The 18622-nt window shown below is 42.5% G+C and overlaps 1 protein-coding gene across 1 annotated transcript; it reads right to left on the bottom strand.

The window, feature by feature from the left end:
- Positions 1–2703: 2703 nt before the first annotated feature.
- sec23b (SEC23 homolog B, coat complex II component) lies at positions 2704–18427 on the bottom strand. Its single transcript, XM_054780175.1, has 19 exons — positions 18258–18427; positions 16575–16802; positions 15126–15183; positions 14931–15017; positions 13996–14232; positions 13785–13867; positions 13535–13679; positions 11299–11457; positions 11062–11177; positions 9899–10022; positions 9681–9761; positions 9515–9604; positions 8490–8596; positions 8111–8264; positions 7168–7245; positions 5571–5732; positions 5366–5452; positions 4933–5154; positions 2704–3779 (listed from the first exon to the last, which is right to left on the bottom strand). The coding sequence occupies exons 2-19, from the start codon at positions 16793–16795 to the stop codon at positions 3690–3692; spliced, it is 2301 nt and encodes a 766-aa protein (XP_054636150.1). The 5' UTR covers positions 16796–16802; positions 18258–18427; the 3' UTR covers positions 2704–3689.
- Positions 18428–18622: the final 195 nt, after the last annotated feature.

Raw genomic sequence — 18622 nt, 5'->3', positions numbered from 1 at the left:
CACCCCCCACCCCCATTTGAGCGTCGAGCCTATAGGAAGTCACGTTGTTCAAGATTTGGCTCCTCCTTGTATCAAGTGTTGGATTTTCTTATCATGCACCCGCCCCCTCTTTCTCTCCGCGTGCAGAAAAATAACAGTTCATTCAAATGTAGACTCTTCGTTCCAGCGTGTGTGAAACTTAAAGCTCATAAATGTGTTTTCTCAGTGAAAGACCCAATGAGCCCACCCAAATTGACCCGACAAATTTAGCCCCGAAATAAGATTGCAAAAAGGTTCTCGTTTACGTTCATTTTCGTCCAACCAGGGCCTTTAATTCCCCCAAACACAACACAGTAGACTTCATAATGTCATCGTTCCTTTTTTGGTGAAACTCAGAGGATGAGACGCCTTCCTTAAGGAGACTTTGGATGTGAGAGCGCACGGCTTGACGGCGCTCCAGCAGGACCCCAGTCGGCAACCCGGGTGTCCTCCATCCCCGACGAAGGCCGGCCATCCAGTCTGACGAATTCAACCACTTTTCAGGCTATCCGCCTCAAACCCGGGGGCGAGTGTCCAGCGTTTGGCCACATTAGCCGACCAACGATCGCGATCGCCAGCCTCGAAATCTCACCACACCCCGCCAGGCGCCCGTCCCCCCAAATGCCGCACCAAACTAAAGCTTTCTTAAGCGCCACCCCGGCGAGATATCTTTCGTGGCATGTTTTGCAGGGCGCAAAATTTATACCACTCTCACAAACGACAGGTAAGTCCCACACGGCAGACGTGATTGTTTAGCGGGCGATGCTCGCTGCAGGCTGCATGCTGCAATAGCGCAAGCCACAGGTGATCGGCTTTGCGCCTTTTCACGTAAATCAGACGATTTTGATCGGTGGCCGCTCAATCGGAGCACCCCTAACAGACAGACTGGGGATTACGTAACAGTTTCACTCAAAGCACATAAGTGTGGTGCGTTCAAGGACCGCCAAACAAAGTGCGGAATCTTAATGCTTGACATAAAAGTAAACAACACAAAGCTGTACACATGTAAAGATTGTGGGCTTTCTAACAGAGACTTTGACGTGACAGCGCGCATCGTTCGTCTCCAGAATAAATCGTGTACTTGTGACCCACTTCAGCCACACAAGCAACGGCAAACTACAAGAAATGTAGATGCAGTTGTACCTAATGAAGTGTCTGCAAGGTTACTCAATCAACGGCGGGCTACACAGACTTACACTATTTGTGCATCCTCTGACGACAGCATTGTGTCATAGTTAATCCGTAAGGACGCTAAGACATATTGGATATAGAATTCTTACATAATTTACCAGGGCTAGAAGCCAGAATGGGCCGATGGACGTGAACTGGTCTGATTAGGATTTGATAAGAAATACAGTTGTGAGTCACATGGACATGCTGAATGATCACTAAAGGGGGGGGCGGTCAGAAAGCAATTTTAATGCTCTTTTGTTCAACTTAATGTCAGCACAGCTGCCGTTTTTGCATGCGTCAAGATGTCCCGGCAGGAACATACAGATTAAAAAAGACGACGATGGTGTGATTGTTGTCTCACGAGAGGATCATTTTTTTGTCAACATACGGCACGGCCCCTAATGCCCCGCACTGCACCACTGGGGACAAACAAATAGACGGACACAAAATGAGCTTTTGGTATTTTGCACGAGTATCCATGTCAAACGAGCTTAAGAGTGTGCAGCGTGACCTTTTTTTTTTTTTACTTGGCCTTGAATACCTTTGGAGCATATGTGGATTCAGAGAGAAACCTTCTAGATCTAAGCTCTCGCTAGACACCGACTTCATTTGTATTTCAGTGGCAACTCACCCTCAAAGCTGCTAAGAGTAGAATTTCCTGCTAAACAGAGAGCCCCTGAGGATTAAGTCTTCATAATCTGTCGTTCACTGATCCTCGAAATCATACTGTCTGGGTGCTCTGAAATCAGCTTACAGTGACAGTAGATGGAGGTTTTATGATTGCGACTGCATGCGGATGCGGCTTTTACGTACAGCAGCACAAATGAGAAACATGACAGTTGTTCAAGGGGAGTGTCATTTTGCAATGTGCACGTAGGACACGTCTACTTGCAGCAACCTGAATGAAGACATCCCTGGTGCAAAGTGGAGGGAGGAGCGGTTCTTCTCCCTACTGGACAGGTGTGGAATGCCGCCACGACATAGATCACCACGATCACCACCTCACACAACTGAGCAGAAGGGGCACCATCATTGTTTGGTGTTATTCCCCCCCCCACGGGACCAGTAGGCACACGTGTCAAACTGCATGCATACACAAGAATTTCCTTGGAGTTCAACTACATCCATTTATTTGTGGCGGCCCGGCCCAAACCACAAATAGATTTGGCACTGTTCGCCTTAGCTCTTGAACACATAATAATGGGACTGGGTCTGTGCACGTCATACCAGCTCTGTACAATAGATGACATCGTAACGCTCTTCTTGACGCTCCTCAGATTCATCTGGCCTGCTCCAGAATAAGAAGATGTAGCAGGAGAGATCGGCATTGCCAGCTTGGCGAGAAGATGCAAAGAAAGTTGAGTTGTGTCGCTAAACATACAGTGGTGTGAACAAGTGTTTGCCCCCTTCCTGATTTCTTATTTCTAGTCACAATTAAATGTTTCAGATCAAGTAAATGTAAATATTAGTCAATGACAACACAACCGAACACGTTATACAGTTTTTAAATGAAAGTTTTTATTATTAAAAGGGAGAAAAAAATCCAAGCCAACATGGCCCTGTGTGAAAAAATGATTTTCATCCGCACTGCACAGCAAAACCACAATAATGAACCAAATTTAATGTTTCAAATTTCTTGGACTTTTTATTGGATCACACTACATTGTAGCGGTTTTGTGTCTGATAAGTGCAATTATTTATGTCCCAGTTAGCCAGTCAAATGGGTGATGGGTTACATATTAAGTATTAAACAGAAGTAAGGGTTGATTTGAGGACAGACAACTCGATAACAGATTTTTACATGGACCGCATTAGGAAATCCAGACACATCCTCAATCAAATCAGTCATTAGAGTTTGATTACAAAGATACTCAGACAGCCATTGGGTGAAAATACCAGATGGTGACCAAGACTGGATAAGTGGACTTTGGTCTACTAAGTTCCTAATAAGTTGTAATGTTCATCATTGAAAACACATGGCGTGCGCTACTTCGGTTTCTTGAGACAAAACTCCTCATTTGGAGGGAATATTCTTATAAAACCACCGACTTTTCAGCCTTTCAAGACCAAAACAAACAGTTCCATTACAATTTATTAAGGGTACATTTCCACAAGTAATTTTTTATAGTTTCAGACAAAGCACACATTTATATGCATTTTATTAAACCATAATTTCAATACCGTGTGCTGTAGTAGACAAACACAAAAAAACCCCAAACAGTTCAGTTAGCATGTGAAAAGTTCATATCAAGTAAAATAAAAAATATAAAATAGCAATTTTGATGGAGTTTAGCAGAGAAGGTTGATGAAAACGTAGTCCTGTTTCACATTGTAAAGGTCAGACATGAGTCGCCGCAGTGGGCAATAAGTGAACACTATTGGAGCAGACGCTGGGTACTTTTAAGAGGGAAAAAAACAAAAACACGTTAACAGATGAACTGGAATGTCTTAATGCAATTCCTCGTGTTTTCTCATGGTGAGGTGGGATGGAGCGATGTCTACGCAGAGCTGGACACGGCCAGCTTCTTCAAGTGGTCCATGAAGACCTGCAGGCTCACATCATCGGTGAGGATCGGCGCTCCCGTTTCCTGTGGTTGCACACCAGAAATACTGGATGAGCTGTTTTCCCCTCTCAATCTCATTCCATGCCTCTAATCCCCTGACCACTCTAATGAACTAAATGCATTTGTCACTGAGATTAGTTTATGCAAGTATTCTTGGTAATCTCATTCGGAGACTTCCGTAGACCCATTTATGGCCCCCGTTTGAAGCCCTTTATTCTGCACATCTTTGACTGAGGAAATAAGAGATTAAGTATTTTGAGCTTTCCCCACTCCTTGTTTACTAATTAGAATTTAGTTAATCCACCACCGGGTGTTAAAGGCATCTTAAATTCCATGTGCGTAAGGGCGTAGGTAACTGTTTACTAGTTACTTATGGATACATATACAGAATAATCTTTTGCCATTATCTTAAACGTACACCCATCTAATGAAAGGAACTTATCCGAAACATACTTTTGTGCCTGCGTCTAGCTGTACTGACAATTTATAGGTTAAACACAATCTTACAAACACTTAGTAAATGTCTTCACAATGCCTAATTATTATTATTAGGGATCCTGAAGATCGGATTGGGATCGGCTGCCCATCCGCTGTAATTTTGAAGCTCGGATAAAAATCGGCGTCTGCCACGAGAACAGGCCGATGCGGTTGCCGTATAACATTTGTAACTCTGGGCCACGCTCCAACGTGGTAGGTGCGCCACCCGCACACCACCATGCAGACATGGCTACGTTGTACTGTGGTGAAGATAGTTTCACGTTGGACGTTGGATATTGGGCTCCGTAGCTACAGCGGTAGTTCCCCCCTCACTGTGCCTGGACTGTTGTGTCATGGTGCGGGCAGCTTGCACGGGAAGTGCTACTCTAACTGCTGGTTCTTTATACTAGGGACCGTCAATAAATTACTACTGCGTTGAAGAGAGTTTGTTTTGTTTTTATTGTTGGTCATGCTGCGTAATAAAAAAGTAAATTCAGCAATACTTTGTTGCATTACTTTGTAATGCTTTGAAGAGCTATTTTCATTACCATATTCAATTCCACAAATTCATGTTTGTAATAAAAGCTTATTATAATTTATAGGTTAAACAAAAATCTGATCAAATCGGAAGCCAAAAAATGGTGATCAGGACATCCCTACTAAGTATATAATTCATTTACAGAAGAAGTCAAAGGTGTACCTGTCCCCAGGCGTAGAGGTTGTTGTGGGTCTGGGAAGGGTTGACCTTCGAGAGCAGGAAGCGAGCCTGTGAACCTCCGTGCTCTGTGTCAATGTAGCGTGGCATGGGGAAGCGTGTCTGCAGAATCTCCTGCGCGTCATCTAGAGGAGCCTGCAGAAGCTGTTTAAAGTTCTCATATTCAGCCATTTCTTGGTAGCCGGCCTTTCGCCACTGAGCAATGGTCTGGGGGCAAAAAGACGAGGAAATATTTCAGTGAACCCTTAAGAATATTCAGCCAAAGCTACTTTCAAAATAGTATGACTTTTGGCATCGAGTAACATGATGATTTCATTCAAAGCAAAACACAAGCGGCCTTATGCATTGTCCCTATAATTGCTGTGTCCTGCCCTAATGAATCTAAGCAGAAAGACGAGGAATAGATTCATCGGAATACCTCTCCATGGTAGATAACAAGCTGGAAGAATGTGTCCATCAACAAGATTCGATCTGGCAGGATGCTGCTACTGTCCAGCAGCACAGGCTGACAGGGGAAGAAAAAGTAAGACGTAAATGAAAACATTTGGGTGAAGCCCCACGAAGAGCAGACCGACTATGCGCCTCAGTGCAAAGATGAATGGTCTGAAAGGTGCAAGGCTGACCTCTGGTGGCCCATAAAAGGAATACGAGTAGAGGATGGGCTGGATCATGATGAGAGATTGTGTCAGGTCCTGCCTGACGAAGTGGTGCCTGTAATACGACGACTCATCCGGGCTGTTGTTAAACACCTGCAGGAAGGGCGACCGCCGCAGGTGGAACATAAACTGTAGGTGTGAAAGAGAAAACAAAATTTTTAAAAAATCTTTAAAAAAAACAAACAAAAAAACGTCATCGTTCTCGTATTGCCCCTGCGTATAAGACAAAGACAAGCCGGCGTTTTCAGATTTTCCCACTCCGGAAGCAGTTTTAGAAAAATACTGTTTCACCCGGAACGCTGTTCCCGTGTGGATGAGAGGCTGAAACCATAAAACACTTTGCTGCTTTGACCTGAAAACGTTTCCCTGCGGATAGCCTCTTATTGTAGCGTATACCAGCTACCTATTTGGTTACCTCATCATTTACCTTCACGGGAAGGATAAAATATTCAAACATTGCAGTGCCAATTGAATATGGGGTTTATCACTGAGGAAAGTAGTGCAACTCAGCTGATTGAGAGTGTCTTACCTAATTGGCCGTGACGCAAAACCCTGGCCAGAGTGCTGTTTTTAAGTGTTTATGTCTGTACTGGTAAAACTGAGCCTTTTGGCTTCTGACATAAGAAACGTGTGACATTAGCTCAAGTTTTGAACCCTTATTTACCAACAGAACATGAAGTTAGTGACTCATTTCGTGCAGCGGTAGGAGCATGTGTTTTGTAACACACATGGACTCCGTGTAGATCTAATATCACTACATTGATGAACAAATGTGTTGTCAGTCATGGTATGTGCATAAAAGGCGTGTTAAGCAGAGTTACGATACCATCTACTTAGAGTTGTAACAAGCTACACAGACAGTCCCATTATACAGGCAGGGCACTGCAACAAAATGTACACTTCCGGTGAAATGTTTTAAAAACACCCCAATTTTTCCAGTTATTTATTGAAATACAAGTGGTTCAAGTCCAATGAATAGCTTGAAATGGTACAAAAGGCAAGTGGTGAAGTGCCACAGGTTAAAAAGAAAAAGAAAAAAAAAGGTAAGGTTAGCCAAAAGTGAAAAATATTGTGTATTTCATAACAATACCGTTTCAGGGACCACAAAATGGGTCAACAATTTAAAGCTGTTGTGCAGAAAAGGAGGTTGGCAGTTGGTGCAACTCATTCCTACAGGAGTACTTACTACCTCCTCTGTCTGCATGAAAACACTGTGGGACTAAACCCTCGTGAATATCAGCTGAACAGCATTGGACTGGAGAAAATCATTTGCTACAAAAATGGCAAGAAAAAAGGGAATGAACAAAGGAAGACAGACAGACCATCTTAACACTTCAAAATGGAGCTTTTTCCTCCAGAGAAATTGGAGTGTTCGAAAACATTTGACCGGTAGTGTATATATTTAATAAATAAATAAATAAAATCTGTGTGACGGTTCAGTGTCGTGGAATTCATGCAAAACAATTGCCGGTAATTGAATTCGCTTTATGTATTGAAATGTTTACACATAAAAAAAAAAGAAGGTATTTTTAAAAGCGTCACATCCAACATGCAAACAATGTACCTGGGGGTAAAGTGACAGGGACTCTGACAGTTTGAAGGATGTAGGGTCATCTTTATTGAACTGACCAAACTTCTGGCACTGCAAAGACATGAAAGCACGTTAAAAACAAACAAACAAAACAACAACAATCGTAAAGCACATACAGTCGTCCCTCGCCGCTTTGAATTTTGCGGTTTCACTCAGTTTTTCGTGGCTGAATACAAGCTATGATTAAGTTAAAAAAATATGCATATTTAAGCAAATGCTCAGCATAAAATTAGCTAAATTAACTAACATACACAATATTAAAGATTTCAAAGATGATAAAATGTAGGATTCCACATTGGTCACTAGGTGTCAGTGGTGTTAGTCAAGTTACTGGAATGTTTGGTGAACAGACTTGATTGCCACAAGCTTTTATTTTATTTTAGGCTTGAATTATCTCATAACAGGCACAATACAGCGTTGCCTCGCTCCATCGCGGTTCACTTCTCGCGGACTCGCTGTTTGAGTGTTTTTTTTTTAACAGTATGTACTGTTACAGGCTGAGCCTGGCCCTTTAAGAAGAATTGCATTGTGGGAAGTTGAGTGTTGTAGTTCTGTGCTTTAGCAGGAGGCGGCAGTGTCTCTATTCTCTCCCTTCTGTCTGCACCGCCCATTGTCTTCCCATTCAGGTCACAGAGGGGAACACATTTAAAGTAACATACATAAACATGAGTCTTATTTTTATTATGTCTAATATATTGGGTAATACGAGTGTAAAAGTGACTATAGGGGTGTTATTTCATGTCTAGAGGGCTCGAATAATGTCAAGTGAAAATATTCAATTTATAATTAAGGAATCCTACTTTGAGCAAATTCACTTTTCACGGTCAGGTCTGGAACCAGTTAACCGCAATAAACGAGGGATTACTGTACACATGCAACGAGATCACTAATCAAGTGTTCTTCACATGCCACTCACCAGGCGAATAAGCTGCCTGTCAAGCCAACGCAAGACGTCAGGCCCTTCCTCCGACTCGGCTCGGAACACTCCCAGACGAGCCATGAGCACAGCGGCTGCTTCCTGATCAAAGGAAGACTCTATGTGCTGAATTTGAGACTGTGCATCTGCCCAGCTTGGGGAGGAGACACAAAGCATAGGAAGAACATTGTGGGTGCAGATGTACATGGGCGTGGTGCAAGTGATGCACAAGGACACGACTTTGAGCTGTCACCTTTTGACTAAGTCAACATTGGTCTCATTAGTCTAGCAAGTCTACTGCATGTTAGGACAAGCATGAAATGACGTACGTTTGCATAAGCAACAGGCTAGATCCACTGTATAACACAAGCTGTCTTACTTCCTGGCAATTGTGGTGACCCGTATCATCCTCTGCGTGTTGGAGTGCTGGTACTGGGTTACAAACTGGATTGCACCTCGGCCACCCTGCGGGACTGGTGCATTGTGCTGCACACAAAACAGGAGACGTGTGAGACTGCAGCTCCTGTTCATTACCTGCACTGGCCATATAACTATTGACTAATGAGATACAGGACCGCAACTAACAATTATTTTCTTGTTGTTTCGAGTAATCGATTAGGGCAGGCAACCTTCACCATCAAAAGAGGCATGTTGCCTCCGCTTCTGCTTAAAAAAAAAAAAATTGTCAAAACAATAAACAAAAAGACCACACTCAGCAAAGGGAGCTGCAACAATAAGGAGGTTGAAGATCCGCATGCGGGTTGCTGACCCCTGGGTTAGGGCCTAGACTCTAGACTGGGGGTCACCAACGCATCAGGTTTTCAGTTAATAAATGTGAGAACACTAGAAAGAAAAGTATTCTGAAACATAAAATGTGAGTTGTGGATCCCAGCATTTTGGGAATGTTTTGGTAAAACAAGCATATTTGATCTGTTTGGGTTGAAATAAGGTATGAAAATCATTTTTACAAAAATGAGTAGCTCGTGGCCATTTTCATTTTCTAAAAGTAGCTCTCGCAAGAAAAAACGTTGGTGACCCCTGCTCTACACAGACCAAATCAATATGAACCACACACAAGAGGCAAAAATGTCCATGACTGTCTTCCAAAGTCAAAGCTGATGTGTGCGAATATCTTGTTTTGCCAAAAACAAAAAGTAATAGGTTTGCTTTCATGGATGAATAAAGAAATTAAAAAAACTTCACATTTGAGAAGCTGAAATGAGAGGATATTTACACTTTAAAATAAAAAAAACGATTACTCGAATACCAAAATAGTTGTTAAGTGCATAATTGATGAATCATCAATTCATAGATTAATTGTTGCAGCTCTAATGAAATGTAATTTGTCCTCAGTGGTAATTAAGTAACGCCCATAAGTGTAAGACTCATGCAAATATTTTCCACCTGATTCACGACTTCAAAATATATGCCCAACGTGGTGGAAGGGTTGAGACTGCATACTTTCCACTGGCTTGTGCCACCAACGCCCATCTCCTGCACAAAACAGACAATGCATTGGAGTGAATGCCAGTGACTCCTCCTATAACGTCAATGCAGGGCTATGACTTACATTCTCTGATACACACGAGCCCTTGGAGTTGAGTGAAACACAAGGTCCAATGGTCCCACAAACCTTCAGCTCTCTTGAAGTCTACACAGGAAAAAAAAAACCAAACAAAAAAACACTCTTGACCTTTCAAATATGTGATCATGGACTGTAATTAGGTAATTGAACATTGCTAGCACAAATAGAGATACTTCAATTGTGACTCCAAATCGCCCGTTTACCTTAACCTCCAAGACGCCTCCAAAGGCCATGCGGAAGTCTCCATTGTAGTCTTTGTTGAAAACCCTCTGAAAGGTTTGCTTGAACAAGGAGGTGTTGAAAGAGTCTCCCATCACTATGTGGCCCCTGAGAATAGAGCAGAAACACAGTTCTGGTGTTGGTTTGTTTTGAATGGAAACCATTGCATTGCATCATGGTTGTATTAATTCCACTTAGCAACCAATCTGACCCTAAAAATGGGTGAAATTTACCATGTTTTGCTTGCTACCATTAAAGCATTATGAACGCTGGCCTGTTAGTTTCAATGTTTTGTAAACATGCACTCAAGGTTTCCATATAATTTTATCACTCTTTAAATTAAAAAAAAAAATTTAATTCCTAATGAATTTAGGCCAAAATGTAAGAGGTGTGAGGTATAACGCTGAACTCTAAAATTCACAGTGTATTTTGAGCCAAATTTGTAGAACTGAGAACTGACTACACTACCGGTCAAAAGTTTGAGAGCACCTCAATTTTTCCAGTTACAGTATTTATTGAAATTCAAGTGGTTCAAGTCCAATGAATAGCTTAAAATGGTACAAAAGGTAAGTGGGGAAGTGCCAGAGGTCAAAAAAAAAGAAAAAAAGTTAAGGTTGGCCAAAAGTGAAAAAAAATGTGTATTTTAGAATGATACTGTTTCAGGAACCACAAAATGGGTCAACAATTTAAAGCTGTTGTGCAGAAATGGAGGTTGATCAAGCCTTGGCTGTTTGGTGCAACTCATTCATACAGGTGTTCCACGTTCTGGAGTACTTACTACCTCATCTGTCTGCATAAAAACTGTGTTGGGAACACACTGTGGTACTATACACCCTCGTGAACATCATCAGTTGAACAGTATTGTACTGGAGAAAGTCATTTGTTGCTTCAAAAATGTCGAGAAAAAGGGAATGAACAATGGAAGAGAGACAGACCATCTTAACAATTCAAAATGTAGCTTTTTCCTCCATAGAAATTGCTTGAGTGTTCAAAAACTTTTGGCCGGTAGTGTACCTTAGATAGCTTGCTGATCAAGATTGGGTGAGCCGCAAGATAGACTGGTTGCTTGGTGTGTGCAGAACACGGTCTATGTAATACCTAAACAATCACACACCCGCGAGTGTTGAGCTGTCAGGTGGTGACGTACCCAGTGAGATTAGATAAACACTTCATCTCCAACAGTCCAGTCTGGTCCAAAGCACAGGCATAGATGTCAATACTGTGGCCATTGACGGCTGATCGATTGGCCAGGGCTTCATAGTACTGCAGAAAGAACATCCAGAAAAAAAGACAGTTAGGACAGAGTCTGTATGTTGTTTATAGAAACAAAACATTTAGTCCAAACGTGTTTTGACTGAATATCACTGGTCATCCATTTATTCACCTTGGTAGCCTTTTTCAAGTGGCGAGCGTTATCCTTCTGTATGTCATGCCAGGAGCGGATGGGGGTTTTCAGCTCGTCTCCCACCACCATGCCAGGGCCCTGGGTGGGAGGCCCTCCAATGAACATCATCACGCGAGCACCTGTGTTGGGGAATGTGCCCTAATTTGGTGGTGAGAAAAGTAAAGAGTGTTCATTAGACACTTGCCGTGTGAAAAACAACCATGCTTTTGTATGCCCTGCTTATGGTTGGAATGGTTTTTAATGATATTGCTCGATATATGTTGATGTGCTAAGGGCTAAAATCACTGCGTTTACATGCAGTCAATATCCGGGTTGAGGTTAATATTGTGGTTTCTGAAACATTTGGCATAATCCATTTACATGCGTGACGTGAAAAAATGAAACAAAAAACGCACGGACAATGTCGCGACAAATGGAAAACGTCATGTCGCAATGCACTTCATTTCTGCTTCTTGCTGTATCCTCAAAACAACAACAACAACAACAGCGCAGGGCCGGTAGCAGTCGCCTTTGTTTGCGCTTTGGTGGTGGTACGTACTGACCACCACTAGTACTTGACACTAATCTGTTCCACTTTCTTCATCAATGGCAGGCGAGAAGGTGAAGAACCAGGGAATGGAGCCGGAGCTGTGCCATCCATATTCATGCTACCCATTTCCACCAGAGCACCCGGACACTTCGAATAAAAGGTGCGTTGATACAAACCCTGCTTCGCGTAACATCTCGCTCACCTTCTGATAGGTTTGACTATGGCAGTACTTTCTACAGTCTATAAAAGACTTCATGTTCCTGTCTTTCACCACACTAACGAGGTGGCTTGTTTCCTCCTCGCTCCAAAACATGGAGCTTTGAGTGTCCTGTAGTTCCTGCCAAAGACCCAGGATTCCTTTTGAATAGAACATGCGCAGAACACAAATTAATGTTCCTTTCCATCGGGATATCCATGACCCAATATTTGGGTTAGAAAGTGAGTAACCCAGGGACATATTCAGTTTTTTTTCCAAAAGTGTTATTGGTGTTTACATGGCAGTGCACAAACGGTTTATTGCTAATATGTCGGTTATGATAGGGTTATGTGACTGCATGTAAACGTACTGAATGAGTACTTGTACAACGCGGTAATTCACAGCCTTTGCGGCAATATTTAAAACATTTTCCATTATAGAACATTTTAATTTCTGTTGCAAAGAGGACCAGCTGTCTGACAGACACATGCAAACAAATGATTTTATGTTTGACTAAGGCTAAGTCAGTGAACTCAACTCAAGCTGATAGCAGAAAACACAATTTTTTTGTTGCCGTGCTGTATCACACATCTAAAAAGGCATCCATTAACCAAAGATGCTTCTTGACAAACCATTAAGTCTGAAGTCACTGACAAATGTAATCTCACTGCAGAAGGAGAGTGCATCAGTAGAATTATTGGTTCCACTAACATTACATAATCATACAGATTAGGGGATAATGACAGCACAGGGGGGGAAGACAGAAAGAAGGCAAACAGGAACTGGCCTTTGAACTAGCAAATCACATGTAAGGTTTTTGCAGAAGATAACAGTATTGCAGTGCGCATCGCTATGAACAGCAACATGTGGAACAATCATCATGACGAGGCTAAAGTTCAGGCTACACTGATATTAATAACTGACTACTAATATGGTGATATACAAATAAAAAATGACATACTTTGCACAACTGAATATTACAAACTGACGGTTCGTCCCAAGTTAAAAACCAGTTCCTCTTGTCGAAGTGCAATGAACTGTTGTGCACTTGCTGACTCAGCCTTAATGAAATGGAAACAATGAAGCCATGGCAACACAAGTCTCCAACCTTTCACCTTATGAGAACTAATTTGGCAAATCACACAGCCAAGAGCTGTGATTCATTTGAATTAATTTATGACTGGTGCTTTATTTACTTGGCAGATCTCTTTAACAGCAAATGCAACGTCTTTTTGATATTTTGTTGTGAAGCTACTCAAAGACATCAAGTACAAAACAGTCATAATTAAGACAAGCGTTAATTGAGGCACAACAACAGGATAATAGTATACTTCTGCTGTATTATTTGGGCTCCAAGGAGTGTGAAGAATTCTTCAGCTATAGATGACATGGTGACAGTTTTTCTCTTTTCTCTCTAAAACATGTCAGTTTCTTGTTGAAGTCATGGTATTAAAATGCTGACTTTGTGAGCGTGTTTGTGGCTAATTTACCTCCAGTAGCCCCACAGCAACAGACAGAGCAACACCAGTAGAACGGAGTGGCCGTTTACCCTGAGGAACTGGCCAGGGGTCTCGTTGAAGCTCCCCCAGTAAATCAGTCAAGTTCATATCAACTTTGTGCACAGGCTGAAGGAACCTGCATTTCAAATATCCAACGTCAGCAACTTTGCTTTCTTTTAAATCCTCAAACGTCTGCCATACATGAACAAATTTTGCAAAGGAAGTGCTGATACTCCCATACCTGCAAGAGGTTGCAGCATCTTGAGGTGCAGGAGGGCGTCCTGGTTGACCTGATGCTGCTGGCTTGGTTAAACCCAACATCTCCTAAAAACACAACAGTCATTTGCTTGGCACTTTTTTTTGCTGAAGTTACTTTCATGGCCGTATGAAATCCACGTGCAATGAATGTCGCATGAAACGTCAACTAATCGACGCTCTGTTGCTCCACCCACCTGGATCTGTTTAGAGGTGAGATCCTTGGTGCCCCTGAACACATAGCTCTTGGAGATCAACTCACAGCTGAGCTCGTGAACCTGCACCATGCGTCCGAATGTGATGAGGCCCACTAAGGCATTGGGAGGCAGAAGACTTAGGGACATCTGAAGGGACTCCTTCAGAGCCTGGAGGTCCTCTTCTTCCAAACATGTGTCCACCACATAGAGGAAGATCAGGGGAGCTGGGGGTCCTCGCTGTCAAGGGCAAGATAGTTGCATACGGTTCGGTGTGGTTTCAATGTGTGCGGTATGCTGATGTCCAAATAGCCAGCACTTTCCCTAGACTAGAGGTCGGCAACCTCTATCAAATGAGCCATTTTGCCCCATCGCCCACTAGAGAAAAACTGTCTGGAGCCGCAAAACATAACAGCTTATAAACTTTTAGAAAACACAAGTGCAGTGTGCATGTTCAACAGATGCCAACTAGTGGGTTGTGACAGTACGTTGGGCAAACATCACTACCTGGCGCCTGAAGAAATGTGCAGCACAGTGAATTGACGGCATGTTCCTTCTAGCTCGCCGGATCACACTGCTCGATTTAACTATCAAATCAGGAAACGTTTGTGGTTGCTGTTTCGAGCCCGACGTGTGCAGGGCAGTACTGCAGGTATGACCACTCTTACAGGTGTAGGTTTACTTTGAAATAAGTCACTACTTTTCAGAAAATGGGTGCTTGGGGGGGGCTTATCCAGCTACCACTCAGCCATGATGCATTCAGGGTCTTACAGAAAGTCTGACATTTTTAACTCTTACAAAATGCGCATTTTCCCCACTTGGGTGTAAAAACTAAATATATATTCGAGCATTGCAAAGGGAGCCCCAAAAAGGAGGCAGAACAGCCACGGGTTGCCGACCCCTGCCGGAAGTCAAGAGCTCAAACGTGCAGTCCGGACCTGTACTATGTACTCAATGGTGGAAAACTGGGGCATGAGTTCAGCTGGCTGGTTCACTTCTGAGATTCCTGCATAAGAAGGGGGGAACTGCAAAACAAACAAACAAATAAAAAAAATAAGAACAGTGTAGATCGTCCTGATGATGTTAGAGCTTATTGCACGTTTGGCAAACATCTAGTGAGCATCAGTACTTACTGGGTTTCTCTGGAAGCAGAAGTTGCATGCCCAAATCTTTGCTCGGAAGTCAACTTGGCTGTAAAAGATGGAACAAAACAAGTGTCGGTAAAGTCAAGAGGATTGATGTTTTAAAACACACCCTTTAAAATGAATGACAGGCAATACCAACCCAGCTATTGTCATTCATGGAACATGGTTACAGCACACTACTGCAGGAGTTGAATCATTTTATTTTAGCAACTGTAATCATCCATAATAGCACACATACATTTTAGCAACTCGTGAGTTCAGAAACCCCTTCCGCTCTCCAACAGCATAGCGTTCCATTTCACCCACCTATTTGCAACATGCTAGTAAATGTTTTGGCTGCAGTAGTAAACAACGTTTAAAAACTAGGATATGAGTTGCGCAATGTGGTGTAAGCAATAAATAAGGGGAGAGAAACTGTTCTGTTTTTATTTCCAGGTATTTGCATCTGAGCCGGTGGCACAACTTAGAGGATAGCATATTTTCTTTAAACACACCCATTTATCATGTAAACCATATCTTTTCTTTAGGACATTCCAGAAGGTTGTGGTGGCTATGAGGAATGTTCCTGCAGTGGTTCTGAGTGATTTTACGTGTTCTCTCAGATTCACAGTTGCTTGTTTTTCCCCACCATTCATGTTGTTTTCACCTCTAAATGCAGTCTACAGAGGCAAAACCTATCCTACCAATCTAAACTGAGCGTAGACATTCAGTGCCATTTACTGATCGAATAAGCAATGTAACAAGACACACCTGGGCAAAAACAAACACCTCACATGCAAAACGGATGGGTTCAAACAAGAAGGTGCTCTCTTCTAACTTGTGAATCCGATCCAGATGTAAATACAAGCTGAAATGTTGCTCTCATATTCGTTTTTTGATGTTATAACCAAGTTTTCAGTCTACAGCAAAAATAAATGACTTTGCTTCACTATCCCAATACTTCTGTTGTTATGAACCTTATGATTTATTGTACTACTGAGCCTTAAAGGTTGAGCGCCCATGAAGCAGTATAATACATAATTCAATGCAATTTTTGTTTTTTTGTCTTTATGTGCAGCAGTGCTTCATGGAAAAGGGATGTTAAAAGAAGAATATAAACACAAGTCACGTGAAATGTGTGCCAAGCCTTACTGACAGCCTTTATGTCTTATTTTTAAATCAGTGCTTAACTTTTTACTCTTGAACGACATTTTTTTCCCCTCCTGATATGCACGCTCAGGGCATTCAATGGATCGCAACTGGACTGTTCTGGTTGTCTTAGAAGACGTTTCGCCTCTCATCCTAGCGGGCTTCATCAGTTCATGCTCAAAGACTAGACGGGACACACACCAGTCAGACTAGATAGGACGGCTGTCCTGAGAATATAATGACCTGGATGAAAGAGAATATTCACAGGCATATTTCTGACATGCACGGTTTCCTTTCCCTGCCACTCACCACAAAGGATTGAGCACCGCCTTGCAGTTGGCCCGGCTGCACATGACAGGCTCATACTGGACTGGAGGCAGGTCAGGCCTCTCCTTGAGCGGTGTGAAGAGACAAGAGACTGGCACCACAAGCCTGGTTGCTTCCAGTCGGCTGGAGGGCCAGAGGTTCCAGCTGAATCTCACCCCATCCCTGTCCTCATTCTGTTGGATAAACTCCTGGTAGGTGGCCATCAGCAAGCTAAAGCAGAGGAAAAACCAACAGATGTCACCGAACACTTGCTTCTGGTTCCATCTGCCCTTTAACTTGTCTTAAATCAACAGTAAACAAGTGCTCTCAACTGTGTGCTTAGAGAAATATTTGAACAATATTTTGATAGCATGACTGTGTCCCCATGAAACCTGACCAGCCTGTTATGATTAGTAAATGAAGACATTTTACTAATATTTTGGCGCCACCATTATTGGTACATCTCAGTGACGTGAAATGTTTAGCAAACAAACTTGTAGTAGCTGGAAACCTTTACTGCTAGCAGATGACAGATGCTAGCAGTCAAACCAGAACAGTCCAGGTCACTCTAGGACTGTGGCCCTTAAATCGGATCCCTTTAAAGACAAGATGAACGCTAAGGACCATTCTTCATTCATGGCTATGTTCTTAGGCAAAATTGTGAGTGGACAGGGCTTAAGTCACCTTCCAAAAGTCTTCGCTTCACTGTGCGAGCAGATGCACTCACGCCTGCCTGCTACCATCCCTGAGCAAGCGCTGCACTGGAAGTATCCCGATCCCACAGCTAAAAATCAACATTCTGAGACAGTCCAGATGCTTGCCAGAATTTCTTGGGTGCCCTGAAGCCGTATGCACAACAAGTTGGTTTAGGTGCAATCTTGCAATGATGACTGCAAGTGTTTTCTTGCAGGTAACCGTGGTTAACAGAGAAAAAACAAAGGTTACTAAACACCGTCTGTTATTCTCACTCAATCAGGATGACACAGTCAACTCCAGCCTCCGTCCTTGTCAACACTCTCACCTACAGTATGTTACCCAGAGAATCATTAACATGATGTGAGCTGGCCTTTTTGTATCAGGGCTGAAATGCAGTAGAATTGTTTTTTGGCCATTAAGTTCATTTTCATGACAAAGAGGGACTTTGCAATTAATTGGCATTCATCTTATCACTCTTCATAATAGTAGTAGTAGTAGTAGTAGTAGTATATGCCAATTGCATCATAAAAAGTGGGGCAGCCAACTTTGTCATTCTCAACATTTGACCATGACTGTAGACGTTTTGGTTGTGGGTTCCTTACATTTTGACACTCACAGCCCGTACACAGAAATAGACACCCATTCTAAGGATAGTAATATAAAAAACACTATAAATGCGCTATTTAGAGATGCAAATCGACATCAATTTTACGTTTTACTTTTTCCGTACATATTATCAGTGACCACCTTCCAAAAAAGCATTTCCTGTCATATTTCAACCAAATACAATGGCAGTACTAGACTAAAAGTCTTACTGTGAATGATGTTCGTTGAAATTAGTATAAACAACATTTTGTGTTAGCACGGTGCCGTACTAAGACAACCTGCATGCTAACGCTACGTCGAATGGTTAGCTAGCAGAATGTAGCACTAACCCACTTCCTGACCATCCAACCAGTCGTGTCTTGCAGATTAAATACAGACGCTTACCTTTAATATCAGAGTGATGTCCGAGTCGTATCAATGGAACAATTGGTTATTCTATTTAAAATAAATTATAACATGTATAGCTAAAACCGACAGACAGACACGGACAGAGCACCGACAGCGGGTATTAGACCGCTATCAGCCGGCTTCTGCTCTCCTAAAGTGACGTGTACTCCAAGTATTGAGGGCTCCAATTGGTTCTTATATTAATGACGCAAAAAGAGGCGTGTCCTTCTGCAGTCAGATAGGTGCAATGGGAAATTACGTCTACAGTTTAAGCGCTTCCGCCCACTCAACGTTGATGGTGGTGCGTTGGGGTACATCAGAATTCCTAAATTCTACTCCAAAAAGCATTCCAACATGATTCA

This window comes from Dunckerocampus dactyliophorus, chromosome 6, assembly GCF_027744805.1.
Source record: "Dunckerocampus dactyliophorus isolate RoL2022-P2 chromosome 6, RoL_Ddac_1.1, whole genome shotgun sequence".
Classification (NCBI taxonomy): domain Eukaryota; kingdom Metazoa; phylum Chordata; class Actinopteri; order Syngnathiformes; family Syngnathidae; genus Dunckerocampus; species Dunckerocampus dactyliophorus.
The sequence above is the reverse complement of the archived record's forward strand: the minus strand, read 5'-3'. Positions and strand labels throughout refer to the sequence as shown.

Excerpts from the sequence above, each read along its gene's own strand:
- sec23b (XM_054780175.1), bottom strand. The coding sequence starts at position 16,795 with ATGGCCACCTACCAGGAGTTTATCCAACAGAATGAGGACAGGGATGGG. Across the intron at positions 8,265-8,489 it reads GTCACCACAATTGCCAGGAA|CTGGGCAGATGCACAGTCTC; the intron begins GTAAGACAGCTT and ends CTCCTCCCCAAG. Across the intron at positions 5,453-5,570 it reads CCTTTTATGGGCCACCAGAG|CCTGTGCTGCTGGACAGTAG; the intron begins GTCAGCCTTGCA and ends TTCCCCTGTCAG.